Genomic DNA, 23,503 nt, shown 5'->3' on the forward strand with positions numbered 1-23,503 from the left:
TTAGGTGACACATTTGCACATCAAAGCTTGAGAAGTATTGCGTGCACCATGATTTTGAGACTTAGGGACTCTATTCTAAACCCCTTGAGAAGGGGGTAGTAAGGGGTATGGTGGAGGATGTTGCATATCTTTCGTATGTGGTATTTACTATGATGCTAGGCACACAACAAAGAACAATTAGTATGATTTAGAAGCACCGGGCATGGTGCAGACTTTCCTGGGCTCCTTCCAGACATAAATGCAGGCAGAGCCAGGTCCTGCTCAGGTCTGAGGTCCCATGGGAAGGGGCATTTCCCACCTACTCTCCTGAGGGTTCCTCCAGAACAGGGCCACCATAGAGCTGGATGGGAGATAGAAATAGGACTTTGTTCCTTGGTATGGGGGTTCTCAAACTTTGGTTGTCATCAGAATCACCTGGAGGGCTTGTTAAAAAAACAGATTGCTGTTTGAGGGGCTCCACCCCTAAAGTTTCTAATTTCAAAGTTTTGGGCTGGGCCCCAGAATCTGCATTTCTGACAATTTCCCAGGTTAATAAGGAAGCTCCTGTGCTGGGACCACCAGGCTTTGGGAAACACTACTCTAGGTGTTAACCTATTTAGAGCCTTTCAGGGGATGCTGTGTTTAGAACTAGCTCTCATTTATAGGGGCCTGTCCTTGAGTAGATCCCGTAACCCCTCTTGGTTGGTTGGTTTGCATTATTACGTCCTATGAGACAACAGGTATTCGTTTGGGTTGTTGTATTGTATAAGGCGGTAGAGGTGAAAGGGATCTCCAAAGAGTGAGGAGCAAACAAATGTTAGTTGTGATTTATTCACTCATGGCTTCCGGGCCCCATACACAGACGCTGTTGACTGTGCTTGCAGTGGGTGGCTGATGCAAGCTGGGGTGGGGGGTGAGGGGTGGCTGATGCGAGCGGGAGTGGGGGGGGTGGGGTGGGGAGGGGGTGGGTAGTGGTCAAAAGCCTAGACTCCATTTGTCTGACTCGAACCGGTTGAAACCACAGCTAGGTCACTTCTTTCTGAGTCTCACCTTCCCCCTTTGTGGATGAGGAATGAACTTGGTGGTTTTCCAGCGGGGGTGCCTGGGGCCGGGGGCTTTTGGGGGTGCCTAGAAGGTGAGCCTGTGGGCCCCGCCCTGGCTTCCAGCAATGCAGTCCGCCTGGACTGGATTTCCAAACAAAGATGCTTTTGTAAAAAGGGCTCCGCTAAAAAGAAGACCAGTTTAAAAACTACCAGGAACGGGGCGCCTTGGTGGCTCAGTGGGTTGAGCATCTGACTCTTGATTTCCGCTCAGGTCATGATCTCGGGGTGGGATCCAGCCGAGTCCGGTGTCCCGCTCGGCAGGGAGTCTGCTTCTCTCCTTATCCCTCTCCCTCTGCCCCTCCCTCTGCTCTCTCTCTCTCTCCAGTAAATCTTAAAAACAAAACAAAACAAAACACCTGAAGGATAATCTTTAGCTTTCAAAGTTCACCCTCGGAATCATGGAGGATGTACCCAGGAGAGCACAGTTGTTCTTTTCTTTCACAACTGAGGTGAAGGGGTGGAAGATTTAGTCCTCAGGCTGCTTCTCGTCTGCTCTAACAGTGATCTGTTGTCACCGAGACCTGTGCCTCCACCTGCCACCACCCTGGAGGGAAGACAGTGGTGCTAGTATGAAGGCCAGGAGCGGGGTGGGGGTGGCATTCCAGCGAAGATGGGAAGCCGCCCCCCAGAGCAGAGAGAGCATTCTGCCCCACGATGGTACCTGTCACTGGTGGACCCGTTCTAGGTCCTAGACTCCCGGGGTAAATTATTTGACAAGAGGAGCTTTTGAGAGAAGGCCCATACCTTATCCATCTCTGCAAGTTAGTGCCCGATTCCAAGACGGCTATTCAGCTGGCTCCAGTAATTCACAGCGGGTGCCTGTCCTAATTGGTGAGGCATTGGTTCTAAGTGGTTAGGGCACGTGTTTTACTAGCTATGAAGTACTTCGGAAACCTCCTCCCCTACTTGTTACAATGGCTATCCCGTAGCAGGCATGCAATGAAAGGAGGCTGAGCAAGGGGGACCTGAATTCAGTAGCAGAAGTGGGTGGCACAGGGAATCGGCAGCTCCATCGGACACCAGGAGACCCCCAGGGAACAGCTCAAGTCCAGGGAAGGTGAGCACGAGAGAACTCCTCCTCTGCTCCTAGAACCTGTGCTCCAGAGATGGAAGGAGAGGGCTTCGAGCTGGCACGCAGGGAGGGACATCACTGAGACCTCCACTGAGCATCTGGAAGTGTCTGCCGGCAGCCTGATTATGCCCGCATTCTTAGAAGGACTTGGAGGCCACTCCAGGCTCCAGGCCCAGGCGGGCTGTGATGACACCCCCCCACCCTGGCTCCTCCCCCGCCATGTACGCAACACCGTTTGGAATCTTACTGACTGCTCATGATTTTGACTAACCCCCAAACAGGGGAACTCACCTAGAAATGTCAACACAAACATCCCTGAAGTGTTCTGACTCAGAGGGATATCAGGAGAAAGCCCTCAAGCACAGAAGTGCAAGTTATGTGCCAGTGACACTGCCCCAGGGGTGAGCAGGATCCACGGATGCGGCCGCCAGCGACCCTCGTCACCTGAGCTCCCCAACATGTATGTGTGACCGAGTCCCTCCTGGCTTCAGACCCTTCAGTGGCTCTTCATCTCCTAACAGACAAACATGTTTTTAAAGTATACACATAAGCCTCTCGTGATCCCAGCCGTGTATCTACCTGATATTCCTTTACTTTGCAATTTATTTTCTGGAAACAGGGAATGGATCATCATTTCGACGCAGAACAGCCCACACGTTGGTGGCTGAGCTGACAGTGCTTTGCCCTCTCCCTGCCCTCCCCAAGCCTGTCTAACTCCTCCTCTTGTGAGATTTAGGGCCATGGAGGATGATCTATTAATTTAAGAGGGAAAATACTTAGATAAAATTCAGCTGATATTTATCGAATTATCTGTGTTCCCTTGCATTTTAAAACCTGTTTGGATTTGCTCTTTCTCGGCTCTTCTCTCTCTCTTATTTTCATGGGAAAACTGTCGTGTAATGTTGCCGACACTGCTGGGGGCTGACCCAATGGGCACGCTCTCCATTTTTCTTGCTGTGAAGACTCTGCTTTGCTTGGGTGACGCGCTGACTTGCTCCACCTTCAGTTGGCAGAGCCACGTGACTCAAATACAGCCATGAGATTTAAACCGGAGTTGCAGGATGTGGCTTCTGGAAACCCTTTTTCTCGAAGGGGACAGAGTTGGCTACCTTCTTCCTTTTTGATCTTCGCCTTTCCTGTTGTCTGGAATGTGGCTTGATATCTGAAAGTATACCAGGGGTCTTGCAAAGGTAACGCAGAACAGGAACGCAGAAGGAGTCTGGCAGGTTGCCGACATCTGCTCTGGCCTGGGTTCTGGTCATATTACAAGAGAAATACCCTTTATGGGGTGCCTGGGTGGCTCAGTCGGTTAATTGACAGACTCCTGGTTTTGGCTCGGGTCATGATCTCAGGGTTGTGAGATCAAGCTCTGCATTGGGCTCTGGGCTGAGTATAGCGCCTGCTCAATATTCTTTTCTCTCCTTCTCCCTCTGCCCCTCCCTGCCAGCCCCCCCTTGTTTGCTCTCTCTCTCTCAAATTAAAAAAAAAAAATACCCTTTACTCATTTAGGTCATTCTAGTTGAAATCTGTTACCTGCAGGCAAATGCTATCCTATCTGACACAGATCTCCCCATCCCGGACTTCCTTCTCCAAGAACAAGGTCATGTTTTGGCATTGTGATGTCCTGTGACTTTTTATTTTTTTATCACCTATTTATGATGAGGTTTCATAATAAGATCATTAGAGTTACAACTTCTTAGAACTCTCCCCTTCTTGCTATTTTCCAACCCAATACTTATGGTGGTTATGAGGATAGAGAGGGCTAAATTAGGTAGGCATTGGAAAAGTTACAGTAATTTGAATGGGAAATATATTCTAATTTCATTGGGTATAGAATGTTGAGACTGATACATAATAAGTGAACAATATGCAAATACAGCCAGGAATTTTCACAGTGCTATTCGAAAACCATTAGATAATATAAAATACTGGGAGCCCTACAAGGGGACCCCTGAAAAGAAATATTAGCCACTTCCCCATCAAATTTATCCTTTTCTTGATAAAGACCCTACACGCATATAATGAGAGAGTTGGTATTTAAGGGCTAGATGAGCCTGAATTGGATACGGATTGGAAAAATTACAACAATATGAGTGAGAAATGTAACGTAGTTGGACTTTGGGGAAAAGGTTTACCCTTGAGTTTGAACTCTAGATGTTTCACAATCTGGTGAATATTAGGCGTTTGGTAGTTTCCTGAGATTCTGTAAGCTATCTTCATATTCCCCGGAGACCTCAGAGAGGGTTCAACTGTTGGTGGACTAGAAGGACTCGTGTTCCCGGCCACGTCTAGGCTGGCTTATCTCTTATGCTTCTATAGTTTTCTGGAGTGTTGGTTAAGAATGTGGAGACATTGTCTGGATTTTAATCTCAGCTGTGATTGAGCAAGTTAATAACCGCTGTGGGCCTGATGTTGCCATTTGTGAAATGTAGACAATAATGATATTTATCTCTTGTGTGAGGACAGTCGAAGTTAATCAATATAAAGCACTGAGATCGGTGACTGGAACTTAGCAAGCTGTCAATAAAAGCTATTATGTTGATTACTGAATATACTGTGATATAACGTTCTATTTATGTGTCTCTTTATTCCACTAGATTGCCGGCTCCTTCAGTACAAGAGACATGTCTTATTTCTTGATGTGGTGGGTGCTCATTTAGTATTTAAACCATTGTTCTTAATGCACATGAATGAATGAAATACTCCTCTGATATTGTCCTCCCTTGTGAGAAGTATCTTACTTCCCAGATTTATGTCTTATCTGCCCCCTGTGCCCTAGGCTCCTATTCTAAATCCCTCTGTAATAACATAACTCAATAAATATTTGTTGAGTAGATGAAACCATAACCAAACCCTCACACAGCCAGAGTCGTCACTGTCAGTTCCTGCCATGAACTCCTGCAGAACTGGTACCCCAGTGACAGCAAGGTGCTCACTGTTCTTTAAATGTGCCTTGCACGTCACGTCTCCACACCTTGGCTCAGGTATTCCCATCTGCCTGCCTATCTCCACTTTGCCTGGCAAACCCACCTTCATCTCTAAATTCCAGCTTGGACACTCTTCCTCCAGAAGTCAGCTCTGATCTGTTCAGGAAAAGCCACCTCTCTCTCTCCCTCCCTCTTCCACCCCCACCTTGTCTTTCTACTTTATAATGATTTCCCTTTTGAAGGGAAGACTCATACTGTGTCTTACATATTATAGAACCTAAGCACCTCGCCTAGCACTTGATATAGAGCAGGTATTTGAATAAGCTTCTTAAGGAATAGGCAAGTTGACCTATAGAATGATACACAGACAGTTCTCAAATGAATGTGCTTTTCTATTCTAAGTCATAAATAAATAATCATATGCATTTACAATAGCAAAGTGCAATATCAGTCCCTCCCCCCTCATTAGAAGTGGTTAAATTACTCTATTCATTTCCCCTTATCCAGGATACCTTTTGACATAAGGCATCCATTTGGGAGCATGTAGGTCAGGTTTTGGATTCAATTTGCGCATATGAAGCAGAGGGAAGACAACTGGCTGGCACAGGGTTTGAGCCTTGACCTTGGCTTTGTTGCCTTAGTGTTCCAAACCCAGTGATGCTCATTCTGGAAAGGTGGGCATGTCCCTGGAAGGGCATAACAGAATCTCTGTGGACATGATATTTTATGTTCATAAGAAGAAGGTATGAGTTAATAAAAATATCAAGGATCACATTTGTAATGATATGAAGACCTAGGGGAACAGAAAGAAAGAACATCTGCATATAGTAACATGAAGAGACATGCCTGGCAGTGGACTAGATTTCTGGGCACTCTGTAAAGGACCCTGTGTCTGTGTCAGCCAGGCTCGTTCAGAGAATTGGATTAACGACATTAATGCAATGAATTCAGAACGACTTTGAATTTAGGTCTCGTGATGGGAGGGGGTGTTGATGGTTCCAAACGGGTGTCTTATTTTTGCTATTCAAATAGAATTGCTTCTTGTAAAAAAATGGCATGCATGCAGGATCATTGTGTCTAGTTCTGGACTGATTATTTGCTAGAAGCAATTACTGCAATAAATTCAGAATTTTTTATTTCCCTCCCCTAAACAAAATGGCGTGTGTGTGGGGTAGTGGCATCCTGTCTGGCGGGTGGGGAGAGAAGTTTTTGATACTTAATTTCCTCAGAGGGAGGTTAAGCTAGGAGATGGACATAACGCACAAATGTTTGGGGTATGGCTGGCAACCCACTGTCTCTGTGTAAATACAGTGTAATTTCATGCTGCCTTTATTTGTTTGGAAAAGCACAACTAAACAAACATCCTTGAGAGATGCATTTTTCTTCTTTGTTTGTTTGATGCTTGGCTATTCTGGTGATTTGCTTCAGGACAAAATTCTGGATCCAGGAGGTTGTATAACTGGATACCTGACCCAGACTTTGCAGCCCTCTTGGCTTGCTGGCCTCCCTGCTCCCCTCCTCCTTCTTTACCCTCCTCCCATTCACAAAACCAAACACAACCACATTAACCCTGAGCTGTGCTACCTCAGGCCAGTCATAGCCGAAGGGACTAGTCCCATAGTTCCTGGAATAATTTTGTCTCTTTTCTGGTACCAGAACATCTCCTTATTCTGTCCTCTGCTGAAGATCCAAAGGTCCGTGGTGTGGGCTAGGACAGCAACAATTTAGAGAATTCTCCCTCCACTGCTGAGCAGGCCACACACCCGTGTGTCAACACTCAACAGTGAGCTTGCTCTTCCGTGTTGGTGACAGGAAAGTTTTTGGCTGGTGGAAATGTGTCCCCGCATGGACCTCAAATGCATACACATGATAAGGAATAGATTGGTTTTGGCAAATAGTTTATTCTAATTTAAAATCAGCTGACACTGAGCACCTAAGTACTTTAACATGCATCATCATACAGATTTTCACAAGTACCCTACGAAGTGGAAATCACCTTTCTCATTATAGAGCCAAGAAAACTGCAGCTTACTTAAGGTTGCATTGCTAGTGAACGACGGAGCCAGAATTCCAAGTTCAAGTACATAAGTCTGACTCTAATAAAACTTGTAAATAGGGAGAAAAGATACTAAAAACCATGTTAGAGTATTGTTTGTTTGTTTTAAATTGACATAATGATGGTTACTACTTTGGGTAGAAGAAGAAGTAGAGTGGGTTGAATGGAAGCTCCTGGAATGATAGGTTCATGTCCTAAACCCTAGAACCTGTGCATGGGATCTTATCTGGATAAAGTCTTTGTAGATGTCATTAAATGAAAGAACTAGGGATGAGCTTGTTCTGGGCTATCCGGGTATGCCCTAAATCCATTAACACGTGGACTAATAAGAGACAGGTAGGGAAGAGACACAGAGAGGAAAGAAGTTTGTCTGAGGACAGAGGCAGAGATTAAATGCAGCCACAGTGAAGGAAGACCTTGAGGAATTTCAAAGGAAGGTCCTCGCCTAGAACCTTCGGAAGCAGCACAGTTCTGCCAGTTCCTTGATTTTGGACTTCGGCCCTCCAGAACTGTGAGAGCATCTATTTCTGTTGTTTTGAGCCACTTGGTTGGTGGTGATTTATAATAGCAGCCATCAGACACTCATCAAGGGGGCAGTACGAGTGAGTGGCAGGGGAACTCCACCTATGACCCTGATTCCCAACTCTGACCTTCGTTACGTTTCACCTTGGCATGTCACTTCCTGGGGCCTCAATTTCCTTATGTGGAAAACAAACTGTGGCAAGATGCTTTCTGTCTCTGGTGATCTATGAATCAAGGATTTAGGAGCACTGCTCTCAATTTCCCTGCCAGTGGCGAGTGGGTGGGAGCAGTAATTATACGGTGACCTTCATCTTGGCAAGAATGTTTGAAGATGAATAATTAAAGCTCCTCCTTTAGAAATATGACTAATGCATCATTTGCATTTTGTGCAGTCCTTAAACCAAGGACTGTTGGCTTTTAATTCTCAGGCGCAAATTTTAAAGGAAAATAATGAAAAAATGCTAGAGATTATGCAGGTTAGCAACTGCCCTATAGTGATACGTTTATCTTAATGGAGTAAAAGTCTTATTGAAGGTACTATAATTTGGGTAAGGCATAATCTGATTCTTCTTCCTGCTATGAATGTTGCCCAGTGGTTTCTTATCAGGCAAGCTCATGCGGCCTCATTCCTCAGATATGATAGTCCTTGCCTGATAGTAAAATTCATGGTAAATATACCTTTTCCAGCAGGTGGCTTTCCAGTAATTGTGTGACTAGAAAAGGTAGGTATTCTATTTTAAAAACCACAGTGGTTTACTCTATGCAAGAGATACAGTGTAATTTGGAATGCTTGCTTATAACTATGGGTTGATTATACAAGAAGAGCAAACTCAGAATTAGCAACAGTCTTAAAAAAAAAAAAAAAAAAAGCCCTTCTAAAATAACCAAGAGAGAAATTGCTAGTTGTGGAACTGTAGCTCTCTCAGTGAAATGTGGGATATATTTTTCCATTATGAGTCTCAGAAGATTATTGGGAAGTTTCCTTTGCATGTGTGACTGTTATTTCCAGGTCAACTTTCTCCCAAATGTCCCATTTTTCTAGAATCCAACTGAGAAGGCAGAAAGCATGGGGAGCCTGTCGCTCACTGCCCTGGACTCACTACATAGTAGCTCCTTTGTGAATGCAAATGAACAAACAGCAGACTCGTTCCTGACAAGTCAGTTTCAACACAGAACAGAGACAGCTTATGGAGTCTCATCATCGTGGGGGACACCGGATGCCGTGACATCTAGGACTTGATCAGTAACAGTCACCAAATACGCATGTGTTCTGGACCCCAGGGCAGCTGCTGGTACTGTTCAATGCCTACTCTCCCCATCTTTTTAGGTGACTGTCTTTGCTGGATGAAAGCCAAAATGCTGCCTGGGGGATCAAGCAATACTTGTGCAAATCCCCAGCAACCCAAGCTACATTGAAGAGATAAACACAAATCAGATTGGGAAGACGGAGAAGGTTCAAAGGAGCCAGAGGAAGCAGCTGGAGGAGAATATACAAAACGAAAAGGCGATCAAACACTTTCCCCTACCAGGCTTATCCTAACCTCACAAACTAACCAATTGACTTCTTTTTTTTCCTTCAACTTGTATTGAACGTCTACCATGCGCCAAGCTATGTTCTAGGCACTAAGGATAAAATAATGAACGGAACAGACATGAGCCCTGCTTCCGTGGAGCTTCTATTCTAGAGGTTCAGAAGCCAGTGGAAGAATCACACACAATTCCCGCTGTGAAAGGTAGCTGCCGGGCCACCTCCACCTTCCAGCCGTGCCCAGCTCAGTCTCCCTGAGATCACAGTCTCCTCTTCTAACAGCATGCTGTCTATCCTTTTGCAAGGGAAAAAAGTTGTAACTATGTGAGGTGATGGACATTAACTAACCTTATTGCAGTGATGGTTTTGCAATAGATACATATGTCAAATCATTGTATTATACACCTTAAACTTACACCATGTTCTATGTCAATTATTTCTCGATAACATTGGGAGAAAAAAGGAAAGCAATACAGTAAAATATGGTGCTATGGAGTGTAAAATATTTCAAAAAAGCTAAAAAAAAAAAAAAACCAAAACCCAAAACACCCAACAACCAATATGCCACTTATTAGTCTCTAGTTAATACCTTCCTATTATGTCTTACTGCCGGGACAGTGTTCTCCCTCACTGACGTCACCCAGGGTTTAGAGAGAGTGCTAGGGGTGGAAATGGTTTTAAATAAATAGAAGTCTGTGGAGGATATAATATTGTATTGACGCTAATGTTCATACACCTCAGATGAGCTGCATGCATGGATCATTTCACTCTGGGATCAGAATATCTCAGAAAGTCGGTGACTCACATACAGGAAGTGTTTAATGAATGAATGAGTATATGCTTTCTTAAAAAAAAAGCTAATATTTGAGTTTTTCTATTTACCACATCAAAAGCTTATTAGATGGGTACTATTTGCGTCCCCATTTCACAGATGAAGATTTTAGGGTTTTTTTTTTGAGCTTTTATATTTGAGTTTATTCTTCATTTAAAACACTACTATAGTTGAATATTAAAACAAAAACAATAGCAAGTAGTGAGCTATGATTATAGTCCTTCACTCATTCACTACTGCATATAAAATGCCAGCAGTGTTTTTCACTGGCCCCATTAAGAGGTCTGACACTGAACACCACCCCTGGGATGATGTTCATCATCCTCATAGGCTTCCCCATTGTAATGGTGCCGTCTTTCCTGATTTGGATCAAAGTCCACCAGTTCTACCTGGTCCATTTCATCAGTCTCTTCTACTTCCTTCCTCTCAGGTAGGAGTTTTTCCAGCAAAGAAAGTTTCTCAGGAGAGAGAAAGCCATTCTCAGGAAAGTTTACCTTAAATTCAATGATTAGGCGACCCTTCTCATATGGTCTACGATAAATTGGCATGCCTTCATTTAGCACACACTTGACATCTCCATGCTTGACAATTTGACCTGGGTGAGAGGTGATGACGATGGTTCGGTTGTCAAGAGTAGACACTGGCTTTTGAAAGCCACACAGTGCTTCAACCAGCTGTATGTCCATACACATGAAGAGGTCTTCTCCTCACCGAGTAAAAACAGCGTGGTCCTTCTGATCTAAAACAATGATAATATCTCCTGGTTCCAGTCCTGGTTCTTGGTCTCCTTCACCATGGAATGTTATCTTCTGGCCGTCCTTCATGCCTTTGTCAATATGAACTTCTAGAATCTTCTTCTCTTGAACTATCTTCCTCCCATTGCGGCTTTTACATCTGTCTTTGGGACTGATCCGTTCCCCATGGCCCTGGCACTCCATGCACACAGACTGAATTTGCTGAACCTTTCCAGGTCCTATCTGATGAGTTCTCATTCGCATTCCAGTACCTCGGCAATTGGGACAACATTCGACTGCTCCTTTCTTACCACCTCGGCCTTCACATTTATCGCAAATCACGTTCTTTTGCAGAGCTAGTTTTCGTGTTGCACCATTATATAAATCTTCTAAGGTTACTGAGAGCTGATGCACAACATTTTTACCTCTCCTTTCTCTCTGCATCCTTCCTCCTCCTCCAAAAAACATACCAAAGATGTCCACGGGGGAGCCAAAACCACCACCAGCTCCACCTTCTTTAATTGCCTGTTCTCCTCCTTTGTCATATAATTCCCTTTTCTTTGCATCAGAGAGTACTTCGTAAGCTTGAGAAATCTGTTTAAACTTCTCTCCTTCATTTGGATTCTTATCAGGGTGGTACTTCAAGGCCAGTTTCCTGTAGGCCTTTCTCAATTCCTCTTGGGTGGCATTGGGTTTGACCCCCAAAACATCATAGTAAGTGGTTTCTTTCACCATTTTCTACAGCCGGTGAGAGGGCCAAGGGCGGTGTGGGGGAGCAGGAAGGAGCGCGTTGCTGGGCGCAGCTTGGGCAGCTGCTGCTCCTCCGCATCTCACCGAGCGTTCTGGAAAGTTCCAAGATTTTAGGTTTTGAGACCATGTTGCCAGAGAGAAGGAGAGCTAGGGTTCAAGCCCAGGGAGTTGGATTCCAAGAGCTCCTAACACTAGGCTGTGCTACTTCAGATCCAGCTTGGGGGGATGTCTTACTGGCATTCAATATTTTGGTCTCATTTCTTCTTCTAAAGAGACTTCCAAATACTTACCATTTGGTTTTCGTGCTGATGTTACCCCATTTGCTAATTTGAATATATTTAGCTTTCTTCCTATATTTCAAAGGAGGCTAGTCTTTGTTCTCCTAGATGTGGGATGTACATTTCCCTTTTCAGCTTCAGGGCTGACGGAGAAATGAAGTAAGACAGATAGCTTTCTGTTATAGATTTTAAGGGGGTGCTGGAAAGGTCTCCCTACCTGCAAAATCTCCCCCATTTGCTTCCTGATGTTTAAAATCCCACCAATGCAGCTTCATTGTTTGGTTTCAAGTCATGTCTTCTGTCAAAATGCAAATAAATCAGGGACTGATAAATGACATTGTAAGCCACGCAGCCCTCCAGGCTGCCCATCTTCCTTCTTCTATCCATCTTTTCCTTTAGTAAATATTTTTGGAGATACTCTAGCTGTGTCATAGGTTCTAGAGAGTTAAAGATATATAAGTGGTCTCTGTCCTCAGGAAGGTCTTGGCTCTGGAAGCAGATGAATGTAAAAGAAATGCAGTGGTGTTTTAGATATAAAGTGCAGGGAAAGCTAAAAGGGAGGAATACACTGCTCTACTTGGAAAGATGGAGCACAGATATTCCTTAAGCCTAAAGTCCTTCACACTTTAGTAAGAATGAACTATGAAGATTTTTTTCCAGAAGCCATATTTTGGTAACAGGAGAAGGTTTGGAGTGAGTGTGAGTTCAAGGGAATATTACAGAGGGAGAGAGGGAATGACAGCAAGAAAAACAATTCACCATGAAAACCCTGAAATCCAGGTCATAACACTGAGCTGATTTCAGAACTGAGAGTAGATTGGGCCCTCCTCACTTACAGGAATCCGCCTCATTGTCATGCCATGTGTTAAAACACCCTAATAAAAGAAGAATTGGTATTTTTGCATAAGGGTTCCTGTCTATCCTACAAGGCCAAAAAGGCGGTTGTGACTGACTGGTAGGCACAGAGGCAAGCACTTCTCCACTGGATATACTAGGGGTCAACAAACTTTTTCTATCAACTGCTGGATGAGGCTTTGTGGGCCGCATGGTCTTTGTAGGGACTGTGGTGCGGCTCTCCCCTGTAGCGAGTAAAAGCCCCAAGGCCAGGATTCAAATGAATGGGTGCGGCTGTTTCCATGAAACTATTTACAAAAACGAGGGTGGGCTGAATGCCTATAGGGCATAGATGGCTAGATACTGGTTTATGCCCTGTAACAGTCAGATTAAAGGCCTCCATTAAGGAAGTGTAAGATTTAAATAAAGTTTAAATTACATTTTTTGAGGGTGCAGGTGTGGTTCAGTTGGTCAAGCATCTGATCTCAGCTCAGGTCTTGATCTCAGGGTCGTGACGGGCATGGAGCTTCCTAAAAAAAAAAAAAATTACATTTTTTGAGGTGAGGTCCCCATTGGCTGGATGGACAGCAGGGTCTCCTGCAGAGCCCGTTCCCTGTGTGAGATGACTGCCCAGCCCGGTACGGAGCCACCGGAAGGAAGCAGCCCTTGGAGCGAACAGCTGCTGAAAAGTCTGCAGCGTGTGAAGAGGAAGAGGGGACCGCACAGAACGCAGGCAGTCAGCAAAACTAAAGGCAACCTATGGAATGGGAGAAGTATTTGTAAATGTCTTATCAGGTAAAGTATCAAAAATCTATGAAGAACTTATATACTCAACACCCAAAAAACAAAAAATCCAGTCAAGAAATGGGCAGAAAACATGAACAGACATTTCTCCCAAGAAGACATCCAAATGGCCAACAGACACATGAAAAAATGCTCCACTCACTCAGCACCAGGGAAATACAAATCAAAACCACAATGAGATACCACCTCACACTGGTCAGAATGGCTAAAATTAACAAGTCAAGAAACAGTAGATTTGGTGAGGATGCGGAGAAAGGGGAACCTTCTTACACTGTTGGTGGGAATGCAAGCTGGGGCAGCCATTCTGGAAAACAGTATGGAGGTTCCTCAAAAAGTTGAAAATAGAGCTACCATATGATCCAGCAATTGCACTATTGGGTATTTACCCAAAGGATACAAATAGACTGATCCGAAGGGGCATCTGCACCCCAATATTTATAGCAGCATTGTCCCCAAAAGCCAAACCGTGGAAAGAGCCCAGATGTCCATCAACATATGAATGGATAAAGAAGATGTGGTGTGTGTATATATATACATATACATACATATGTATATGTTGTGTGTGTGTATACACACACACACAAACACACACACACACACACACAAATGGAATATTACTCAGCCATCAAAAGGATGAAATCTTGCCATTTGCAACTACAAGGATGGAACTAGAGGGTACTATGCTAAGCAAAATAAGTCAGTCAGAGAAAGACAACTACCGTATGATTTCACTCGAATGGAATTTAAGAAACAAAGCAGGTTAACATAGTGGAAGGGAAGGAAATATGAAATAAGATGAAAACAGAGAGGGAGGCAAACCATAAGAGATGCTGAACTCTAGGGAATAAACTGAGGGTTGCTGGAGGGGATACACCCTGGGGGAAGGGATAATTGGGGGATGGGCATTAAGGAGGGCAACTGATGTAATGAGCACCGGGTGTTGTATGCAACTGATGAATCACTATCTCTGAAACTAAAAAATAAAAAAGAAAAGAAAAGAAAAAAAAGCAGGCAGACAGGATCTTTGTGCAGCAGAAACTTCTCTGGTTACCAAAGATTCATGCTTAAAAAAGTATAGAATGAGTGGTCTGTGAGTGATGAAAAACTGCTTCTTTTTAGTGATAATATATAAATGTTTATTTAACATATTCATTCATAGATTATCCTTACTTAGGCCTTCATTTATTCATTCACAAACATGTCTTATTACATGCCAAGTATTGCCCTAAGTTCTGGAGCAACAATATTGAATAAATCAGGGTCATCACTGGACACGAAGATGTCCAAATTACCTCCCGTCTAATTCCCTGTTGTGATTTTCGGTAACCTTCCACTATTTGGTAATATGTGATTATGATATATTGAATGCCACAGAATTTTTTAAAGCCTCAAGCCCTTGGACCAAATTGTTCCTTTGAATTAACCAAGACTAGTTTTGTTATTGTCTTACAAAGATCCTGCCTGTCAGTAACAATTACCTGCTTGCCATCTTTTGCAAATGGCTTGATGCATCCCATCACTTAAACTGTATGTCTGCTAACTCCATCTTATAATCAGAGCTGGACACAGACTTTACCTGCTCTAGGAAGCATTATTAAAAACTCTCAGATACCTATCTCCATCCCTGATGGCTTCTCTAATCAACTACGTGCTCAAAATCTCCACTCCAATGATCCATGGGTCCTCAAATTTAATATGCCCAAAATTGAAGTCAAGACCTCTCCACACCCACCCTCCTTCCCCTCCCTCACCCTCCCACACAAGTTTACCTAGATCAGTGAATGGAACTATTTGCCACCTAGTGATGCGGGCCAGAAGCTTGGAGGTCATATTTGACCACTTCCTTCCCCTCACCCCCAACGGTCTGTTATTCACAAAGCCCAGGTGATTCTACCTCCTAACTACCTCCGCAAATGAGATATTTTTTTCTAACTCCAGTGCGTTTATCAGAGCCTAACCACTAACTTCTCATATCGGGACATTCTAATTGTTCTGCTGGAGTCTGCTCTCACTTAAATGTTATGGCTACCCTGTATCCATCATATCCATCCATTGAGTGGTTTCAAACTGCTCTTAGGATAAGGAACAAAATCCCTGAACACCCTGTTAGGGATCTACTCTAACCAACATCACCATCTTTCTCTGAGACTACTTTTTTTTCCCCTTTCTCTGACACATCTGAATTAGGTATCCTTTCAGAGCTTTATTCTGGTCTGCACGTGTAGATTTGTATACATGATTCTATCCATCAAATTTGTATCCACACCCTTTGCCAGTAACACCTCCGTGCTCTCCCACTGTTGGTGGTGCAGAATTTCCTGCCCCTGCGTTCAGTCATGTGACCTGTTCTGGCCAATAGAATTAGGACAGATGCTGACCCCAGGCTTCAAGGGGTCTTGCACGCTTCCGTGTCCTCTTGAACCTCTCCCTTCACCACAATAAGAACAGGCCCAGGGTAGCCCTCTGTCTCCGTGAAAAGTATGAGGAACCCGCGGAGTGGAACTACCCAGCTGAGACCAGCCTCCATCAACTCACACCCAGTAGACACTTGGACGTATATATGAAACAAGAATGGTTGTTGTTTTAAGCCACTGAGGTTTGGGGTGGTTTGTCCTGTAGCAAGAGCTCACTGATACACTAACACAGTAATTTGCGTTTTCCTGTGGCTTTGTTAATATCATTAGCCTTTGTTTATGCCTTTAGGTCGACTAGGGTTAAAATCAACAAAGACTGCATCGATGGATCTCCTTCTTCCTCTTCTGAACAGCAAACTTGTGCTTGAGGATTGAGGTCCCATAATAAAGCAGTGGCGAATTCCTGAGAATTTCTCTGTGGCTTACCAAATGAAACTAGGGCCTTCCTGCCAATCCTGCCAATGGGGTGGATGAAATCGAGCATGGATCCTCTCCTTGCTGCCACAGAGACTTTTCATCCCTGGGACAGATGGCAAATCTGGGGCCATAAGCTGAGGACCATGCTGAAAATTCAGGGCTGGTTTTGGAAGTGGCACCATCTACCTGCTTCCTAAGTAAAGGCACTGTCTGTCAGAGGAGGCCTTTTAAAGGTCATCCTAGATTGAAACAGCACATCTTGCTCTTTTTTATCCCTGTCCTCTGAAGTTCTCTTTGAAAATCTGTTGAATGTTCTGGCCTTTATATTTTCTCGGCCCGAGAAAACCAATTACTAAGTGGATGCTAATGAAGCCACGGGCCAAGTCATTGGCAATTCAAAACGAAAACCATGACTGCGTGTGGTTGTCATACTTCACCCCCAAAAAGCTGCAGCAAAATGCTGTACTCTTCAAGGAGACTCTTGAAATTAAGACTCTCTCACCCAGAAATGTTAAGTGACTCGGGGGCTGTAAAACAAAGTGCCCTGATTAACATGCCATCAGGCTTGCGCTGTCAGAACAGAATCAGGGATGGAAAAGTAAATAATGAACCGTTTTCATGGCGCTAGAGCAAATAAAGACATACACACCTGGATGGATGCAGCGCTTCTCCCGGAAATCAATTCTAAAGATAGACCTTTTAGTTTTGCTCAAATCCACCCAGAATTCCCAAGCAGACATTTGGAAAGGAGAGGCAATTCAGTTTCCTAGCTGAAATGATTTGGATATTTTCTTTTTAGTGGGGAGATGGGGAAGAGATTTGCAAGAGGGCCATTTTTGCTCTCCAAAGCCCGACAGGCCGTTGCTAACCTGACCTTCTCTAGGAGAAGAAAGTGAGTTAGACTTCCCAGACTACTGTACCCTTTTACTTGGGAGCCAATATGTCCTGAAAAGTATGTGTTCCCTCAGCAGTGACTTCCTGTGCTGTGTCCCATCATAGGACGCCCTGGCCTTTGGGGTAATATGGCAACCCAGAGACCTAATTCGCTTTGCAGCGCACCAAATGAGCACGGGAAGCTCGGAGCTGTGTTACGTGAGGACCAGGGGGCCATGTGGCGGGGCTGGGCGGTGAGTGGCCTCCTTTTTCTGGAAGAGAGGCCTAAAGAAGAGACCCCTCACTGATGGGCTGAAGTGCAGGATGGGGTTCAAATGAGTCAGCTGTGTTGAGGGCCCTTTTGGGGTCTGGAGGCAATCTTGCTTGGAGTCTCAAGGGCAATAGGGAGTGTGAAGAATTCTTTGGGCTTCCCTGTAGACTCTTAGAAAGGTAACATGGAGAGCCTGCAGGCTTCTTCCCAGTGGGCATTTCCAAAGTCTCTTGCTGGGACAGCGAGTGTGAAGTCCTGCAGCCATTGCCCCTTAATCTCCTCAAAGTGGGAGAGGTAGAGATGCGGCCTGGGGCTTGTGGGTCAAAGTAGAGAATTTTCCCCTGGTTCTCACCATGCTTCCTCGACAGACTCCTCAGGGGGAGCTGAGAAGAGGCCCCACAGCCTTGGGTCTGCTCCTCTGGGCAGGATGGCTCCACCTTCCCTATGCAGCTAAGAAGCCCCATTGCTGGAAGCTTCCAGGGGACATTGTTGGACTTGCTGTTCTCTGGACCATACTGGGGTTGTTCAGTTTCTGAATTCAAGTGCTGCTTTTCCTTGGTATGCCTTTGTCCTTTCCCAGGGGATAGTTACATGCAGGTTGTTGGATTTTAGTGAGGAAGAGTAGAGTGTGCAGTCTGTTGCAAATGAGGGAGACTGACGTGAGAAAAAAGGCATCTGAAATTTCAGATGAAAACCTCTAATTTGTCACGGGAGTTGGGTAGAGACCGCTTGTCATTAGCGTCCTTTATGTTTTGCAGATAATTAACATAAGGAATTTCAGCCTTCCCATCTGAATAGTTTATACATTGAAATTTGTTTACTGTTTACTTATTATGCCTTCCAGGTTGAAACAAACAATGTTTTAAAAACCTTAGTGATGGGGTGCCTGGGCGGCTTAGTCAGTTAGGCGTCCAACTCTTGGTTTCAGCTCTGGTCATGATCATGGGGTCATGGGTTCGAGCCCCAAGTTGGGCTCTGTGCTCAGAGGTGAGTCTACTTGAGATTCTCTCCTCCCTCTCTCTCTGCCCTTCCCCATGCTCCCTCTTTATTAAAAAAAAAAACAAGAAAAGCAAAAAAACCCCTTAGTTACTTGTGAGACTTTTTGGAAGCCACAAAGCTTATCACCTTCTGATTTTTCCTTTTTTAAAAAAAGATTTTATTTACTTATTCATGAGAGACAGAGAGAGAGAGAGGGGGACAGAGGCAGAGGAAAGAAGCAGGCTCCCCACAGAGCAGCGAGCCCAATGCAGGACTCAATCCCAGGACCCTGGGTTCACGAACTGAGCCACCCAGATGCCCTGATTATTCCTTAAGACAATTAAATATACATTAACATTTTCTTACATTATGTATGTACGTATTTATTTATTTATTACAGTGCTTTGGTGTATTCCAGGGAAATAAGGACATAAGAACAAGAAGAACAAAGCCCCTTCCCGCAAGGTTTCAATTACAGAATGAGACATGGTTTCAAAGATATTGCTGTAAAGTACTTTGCAAAAGACATTCTAGATTTTGTCCATCCTTGTGTTTTGGAACAAATAACTTGCAAATTTGAAAAGAAAAACCCAGATGTCACCCAAATGTCATACTCTCGTGATTAGAAGTGGCTTCTAGGATTCACTAATGCAGAATCACCTCTCAATTAAGCTCCTCTCATGCTCAAGGTGTGCTGATTCTACCATTTGACAACTTGATCCATCCATGGCAACACGGAAATGACTCATTATAATTCCATTATTTTGTAGTTCCCCATATGAAGAAAGTAGTTTTGTGTAGAAAAGCATTGATCCTTACCCATCCTGCCAACTATTGCGTAAGAGTTAACTCTTAATTATTTACAGACCTGGTGTGGGGCTGTGGATCAGAAAGAATAACCATCTTCCCTTGCCATGGGCAATGCGGAAAGTGGTTTCAGACTGCGTTTGGCTTGTTTACAGATGAAACATCAGTAGCTGACTGCATATTCTGAGATCTCCAGTAATAATTTTAGCAAGTCTGTAATTCTAAAGCAAAAACTCAGCAATCTGAAATGCTATGGGAATGAACACATTTGGATAGCCACATCTTAAGGATAGCTAATAATTTCTCTTTTAGTGTTATATGAATTTAATTGCTCTGATAACACTTCAGTAGACCTATTTCTACAGTGCATTCTTGACTTCCTCAACTTGATAACGGAGAATACTGCACAGTGGTAAATCTTTTCTTGATGACCTGGCCTCCTCACATTGATTATCACTCATAGGACGAGGGGACATGCAGTGATTGTTACTGTGTTTACTGCAGTCTTATGGAGAATACAATAATTGTTACAGATTTTTATAGCTTACAATTATTTACCCCATACTAAATGGCCTCCCACTGATGTATTCCTGAATTCTTATTTATTATTTCTCATTTCAGTTTGGGTACTTGCCTATGGGAGCCACTCTCCCCTTTGTTTCTTCCAGGCTGTTTCAGGCACAGAAGTCCAACAACCCTATGGAGAGAGGATCCATAGGCTTTTAGGTTTAGTCTCATCAATAGGAGCACAACGTTATGACATTGTCATGACAATACAGTGACATTGATTTTGGGGACTCCGTGTTCTCTTATATTTACTCCCTGGTTCTCATCTGGTTTAAGGCCAAATGAAGCGAACAGAAACTAGATTTTAGACTGGAGAGTTGTTCAAGGAGCTACTTAGATATGAATTGAAGTCAATTCAACTCTTACTTACAAAAGAAATCTACAATTCTTAATACTGGGTTGCTTTAATATTTTGAGCTGAAGTCTCAAGTGTTACACAACTTCACATGTAGAACAAAAATGCATGATGCACCCTTATTTTGGGGGTGAGGGAAGAGCTAAGAAACTCACATTTTACTCAAGGTGGGGCTGAACTGATTTTGCTTCGAGACTGATAATTTCTGGCTACTGATCGAAAGGCTGACACCAGCTTTGCTGGAGGAGAATGAAGAGGCCCATTCCGACCTTTGATGAAAACAGAGATATCAGGTCTCTTTTCAGGGCCCGAACTGGAGGGGCTACTTCCTCCTTCTCCCAAGAGACAAAGGGCCGAGCTGAGGACTGGAGTGACAGGTGCCTTCACACACATACACGCCCAGGAAATGTAATTATTTTCTCTTTGATAGCCAAGTCCAAGTTCTAGGCAGCAACACCATTAAAAGGAATTTAGTCTGATTCCATAGGTACTTGCAGGAGACTTCTATCAGAATGCTTAGTACTCGGGTTTCCCCCTTGGTTCTTGTGACTTCCTCCTCCTTTGAGGGGTTAGGACACTGCTTCGGATATCCTTTCCAGCCACGGTAGCCAGTAGGAAGTCATTATGTCTGATAGGACTTAAGGGTCATTCAATATTATTGATTGGCCAGTGTCTCGAATACTGGAGCTAAAGCAGTAGTAACTGCTGGCCTGACTCACTGCAGAACCAGAGAAACCTTACATACAGCAGGTCTCTGGGTGGCAGTTTGCAGAGAGGGGAGAGCTCAGCCTCTGGAGTCACCCACCTGTTGGCTGTCCCCACCTCACCATCAGTTAGCCCGTGACCAGGGCAATCCTTTCCCCTCTGGCAGTCTCTAGGCCACATTTATGGAAGGGCATTGGAGCACCTCCCTCCCCTGCCATGGGTCATGGCGGCCATTAAACGGATAACACCCAGGTTCTGGGGAGGCCCTTCCTAAATGATTACCCCCACGGATCTCATAAAGGAGTCAAAAGTTAACCGAAAAGGTAAGGTGAACACTTCTCCTATATGTTCTCTAAAAGACAAACCCAGTAAATGACCATTGGAAAGAAGATTTACCAGCCTTTGACCTCCCAAACAAATGCCACCCACACTGTTGAGGAGGCAATCTCCATGTCCTTAAAATTAAAACCACACAGATTAATGTTTCACCCATTCTTCTCAGACCTGGGGAAGTGGGCAAGATAGAACCAAGAGAAGTGGGCAGCAACAGGATCTAAGCAAACGGAAAGTGTGAGAGGGAAACCCAGGCAGCCCCAGAATGTTGCCTTTAATAGCTGTGGGATGGTCTGCATCATCCAGGTGGGTCCTGACGAGGGAGTCAGCAGGTCCAGGGCAAGCTGCCAGACGAAGGTTTGGAAGAACAAGTTCCACACCTGTTAGAGTGGACTCTCCTGGCCAAGGGCAGGCGAACTTAAGGCCAGTCAAAATGGGGAACTGGCCTCTCCCCTCCTTAGAGACTTTTCTAGTTATTTGTTTCTGAAAAAGCCTATAGGTGAGACAGTTCAGGATCTAAGACTGCCTAAGAAAAATGATTTGTTTTTGTTGAACAATGGGTGATCCAATTCAGAAATGATGCAAATGTGGCTTTTTACTTACCTTCAGGTGTTCAATAATAATCACTTATAGTTCTGCGAGGCGGTTCTATTCCGTTATTTTCTCTAAAGTTGTTGAGAATCATTCCTTTCAACCTGACTTTGTTCATGTCTTAAAACATTTTGTGCGGATCTATTTAATGAATGGGCTGTTTTGATAAGCAGGGAATAATAGAGGAAATGATCATTACACTTGGGAACAAATTTGTGAGCATTAATTTTCAAATAATTAAAAGGGGAATGGAAAAACATTTGTATATACCAGCATTCTCATTTGAGCAGTCACCAAGAATGTAGGCAATACTAAGAAATATTTCTGCAAAATCTTTATAAAAAAAATTCAAACAAACTCTAATTAAGTCTAATTTACTGAAGTTTTCATTGCTTAGAATCTTTACAGGTACTTATTATTATTTTTTAAATTTAAATTCAATTAGCCAACATATAATACATCATTAGTTTTGTTATAATGTTCAATGATTCATTCCAGTGCTCATCACATCACATACCCTCCTTAATGCCCATCACCCAGTTACCCCAACCCCCTCACCCACCTCCCTTTCTGCAACCCTCAGTTTGTTTCCCAGAGTCAAGAGTCTCTCATGGTCCGTCTCCCTCTCTGACTTCTTCCCATTCAGTTTTCCCTCCCTTTCCCTGTGGTCTTCTGCTCTATTCCTTGTATTCCACAGATGAGTGAAACCATATGATAATTGTCTTTCTCTGTTTGATTTATCTCACTTAGCATAATCTCCTCCAGTCCCATCCATGTCAGTGCAAATGGTGTGTATTCATCCTTTCTGATGGCTGAGTAATATTCCATTATATATATGGACCACATCTTCTTTATCCATTCATCTGTTGAAGGGCATCTCGGCTCTTTCCACAGTTTGGCTATTGTGGACATTGCTGCGATAAACATTGTGGTGCATGTGCCCCTTCTTTTCTTTTGTATCTTTGGGGTAAATACCCAGTAGTGCAATTGCTGGGTCATAGGGTAGCTCTGTTTTCAAATTTTTGAGGAACCTCCATACTGTTTTCCAGAGTGGCTGCACCAGCTTGCATTCCCACCAGCAGTGTAGGAGGGTCCCCCTTTCTCTGTATCCTCGCCAACACCTGTCGTTTCCTGTCTTGTTAATTTTAGCCACCCAGGGACCCTTGTGTTTCTGATGAAGCTGACTTTCAAAGTCTCTATTTCTCTTTGGGATACCAAATTTACAGGCACTTATTGTGGAGGTTTCTGTAGGTCAGCGGTTCTCAGAGTGGGGTCCCTGGATCAGCAGCATTAGCATCACTTAGGAACTTGTTTGAAAGACAAATTTTCACTCTTCCCTTACCTCTTGAACTGGAGAGCCTGGGGTGGGGCTGGAAGTCTGTGTTTTAACCTGCTCTCCCGGAAATGAAGGGGGGGAAATTGGAGGGGAAGATGAACCATGAGAGACTAAGGACTCTGAGAAACAAACTGAGGGTTTCACGGGGGGGGGCGGGGAATGGGTTAGCCTGGTGATGGGTATTAAGGAGGGTACGTATTGAATGGAGCACTGGGTGTTATACGCAAACAATGAATCATGGAACACTACATCAAAAACTAATGATGTAATGTATGGTGATTAACATAAAATAAAAAATTATTAAAAAAAACTAATGATGTAATGTATGGTGATTAACATAACATAATAAAAAAAAGAAATTTGAGAACTGTTGCCTTAGGGGAAAACGGGTCTTATTTATATGTCTTGCTCTTATGATAACCTAACTATTAGTCTTT

General features: G+C 43.9%; 1 protein-coding gene and 1 pseudogene across 1 annotated transcript in view; both read right to left on the reverse strand.

Moving 5' to 3' along the window:
* Window positions 1-17,858, reverse strand: part of PLEKHG7 (pleckstrin homology and RhoGEF domain containing G7) — a 52,880-nt gene extending 35,022 nt beyond the window's left edge. Inside the window, 3 exon segments of the mRNA XM_035729301.1 lie at window positions 2,048-2,175; window positions 16,900-16,934; window positions 17,343-17,858. Of these exon segments, the coding sequence (XP_035585194.1) occupies window positions 2,048-2,175; window positions 16,900-16,934; window positions 17,343-17,858 (679 nt within the window).
* Window positions 10,295-11,488, reverse strand: LOC113922635 (annotated as a pseudogene).
* Window positions 17,859-23,503: the final 5,645 nt, after the last annotated feature.

The sequence above is a fragment of the Zalophus californianus genome, chromosome 9, assembly GCF_009762305.2.
Source record: "Zalophus californianus isolate mZalCal1 chromosome 9, mZalCal1.pri.v2, whole genome shotgun sequence".
NCBI classification, from domain to species: Eukaryota; Metazoa; Chordata; class Mammalia; order Carnivora; family Otariidae; genus Zalophus; species Zalophus californianus.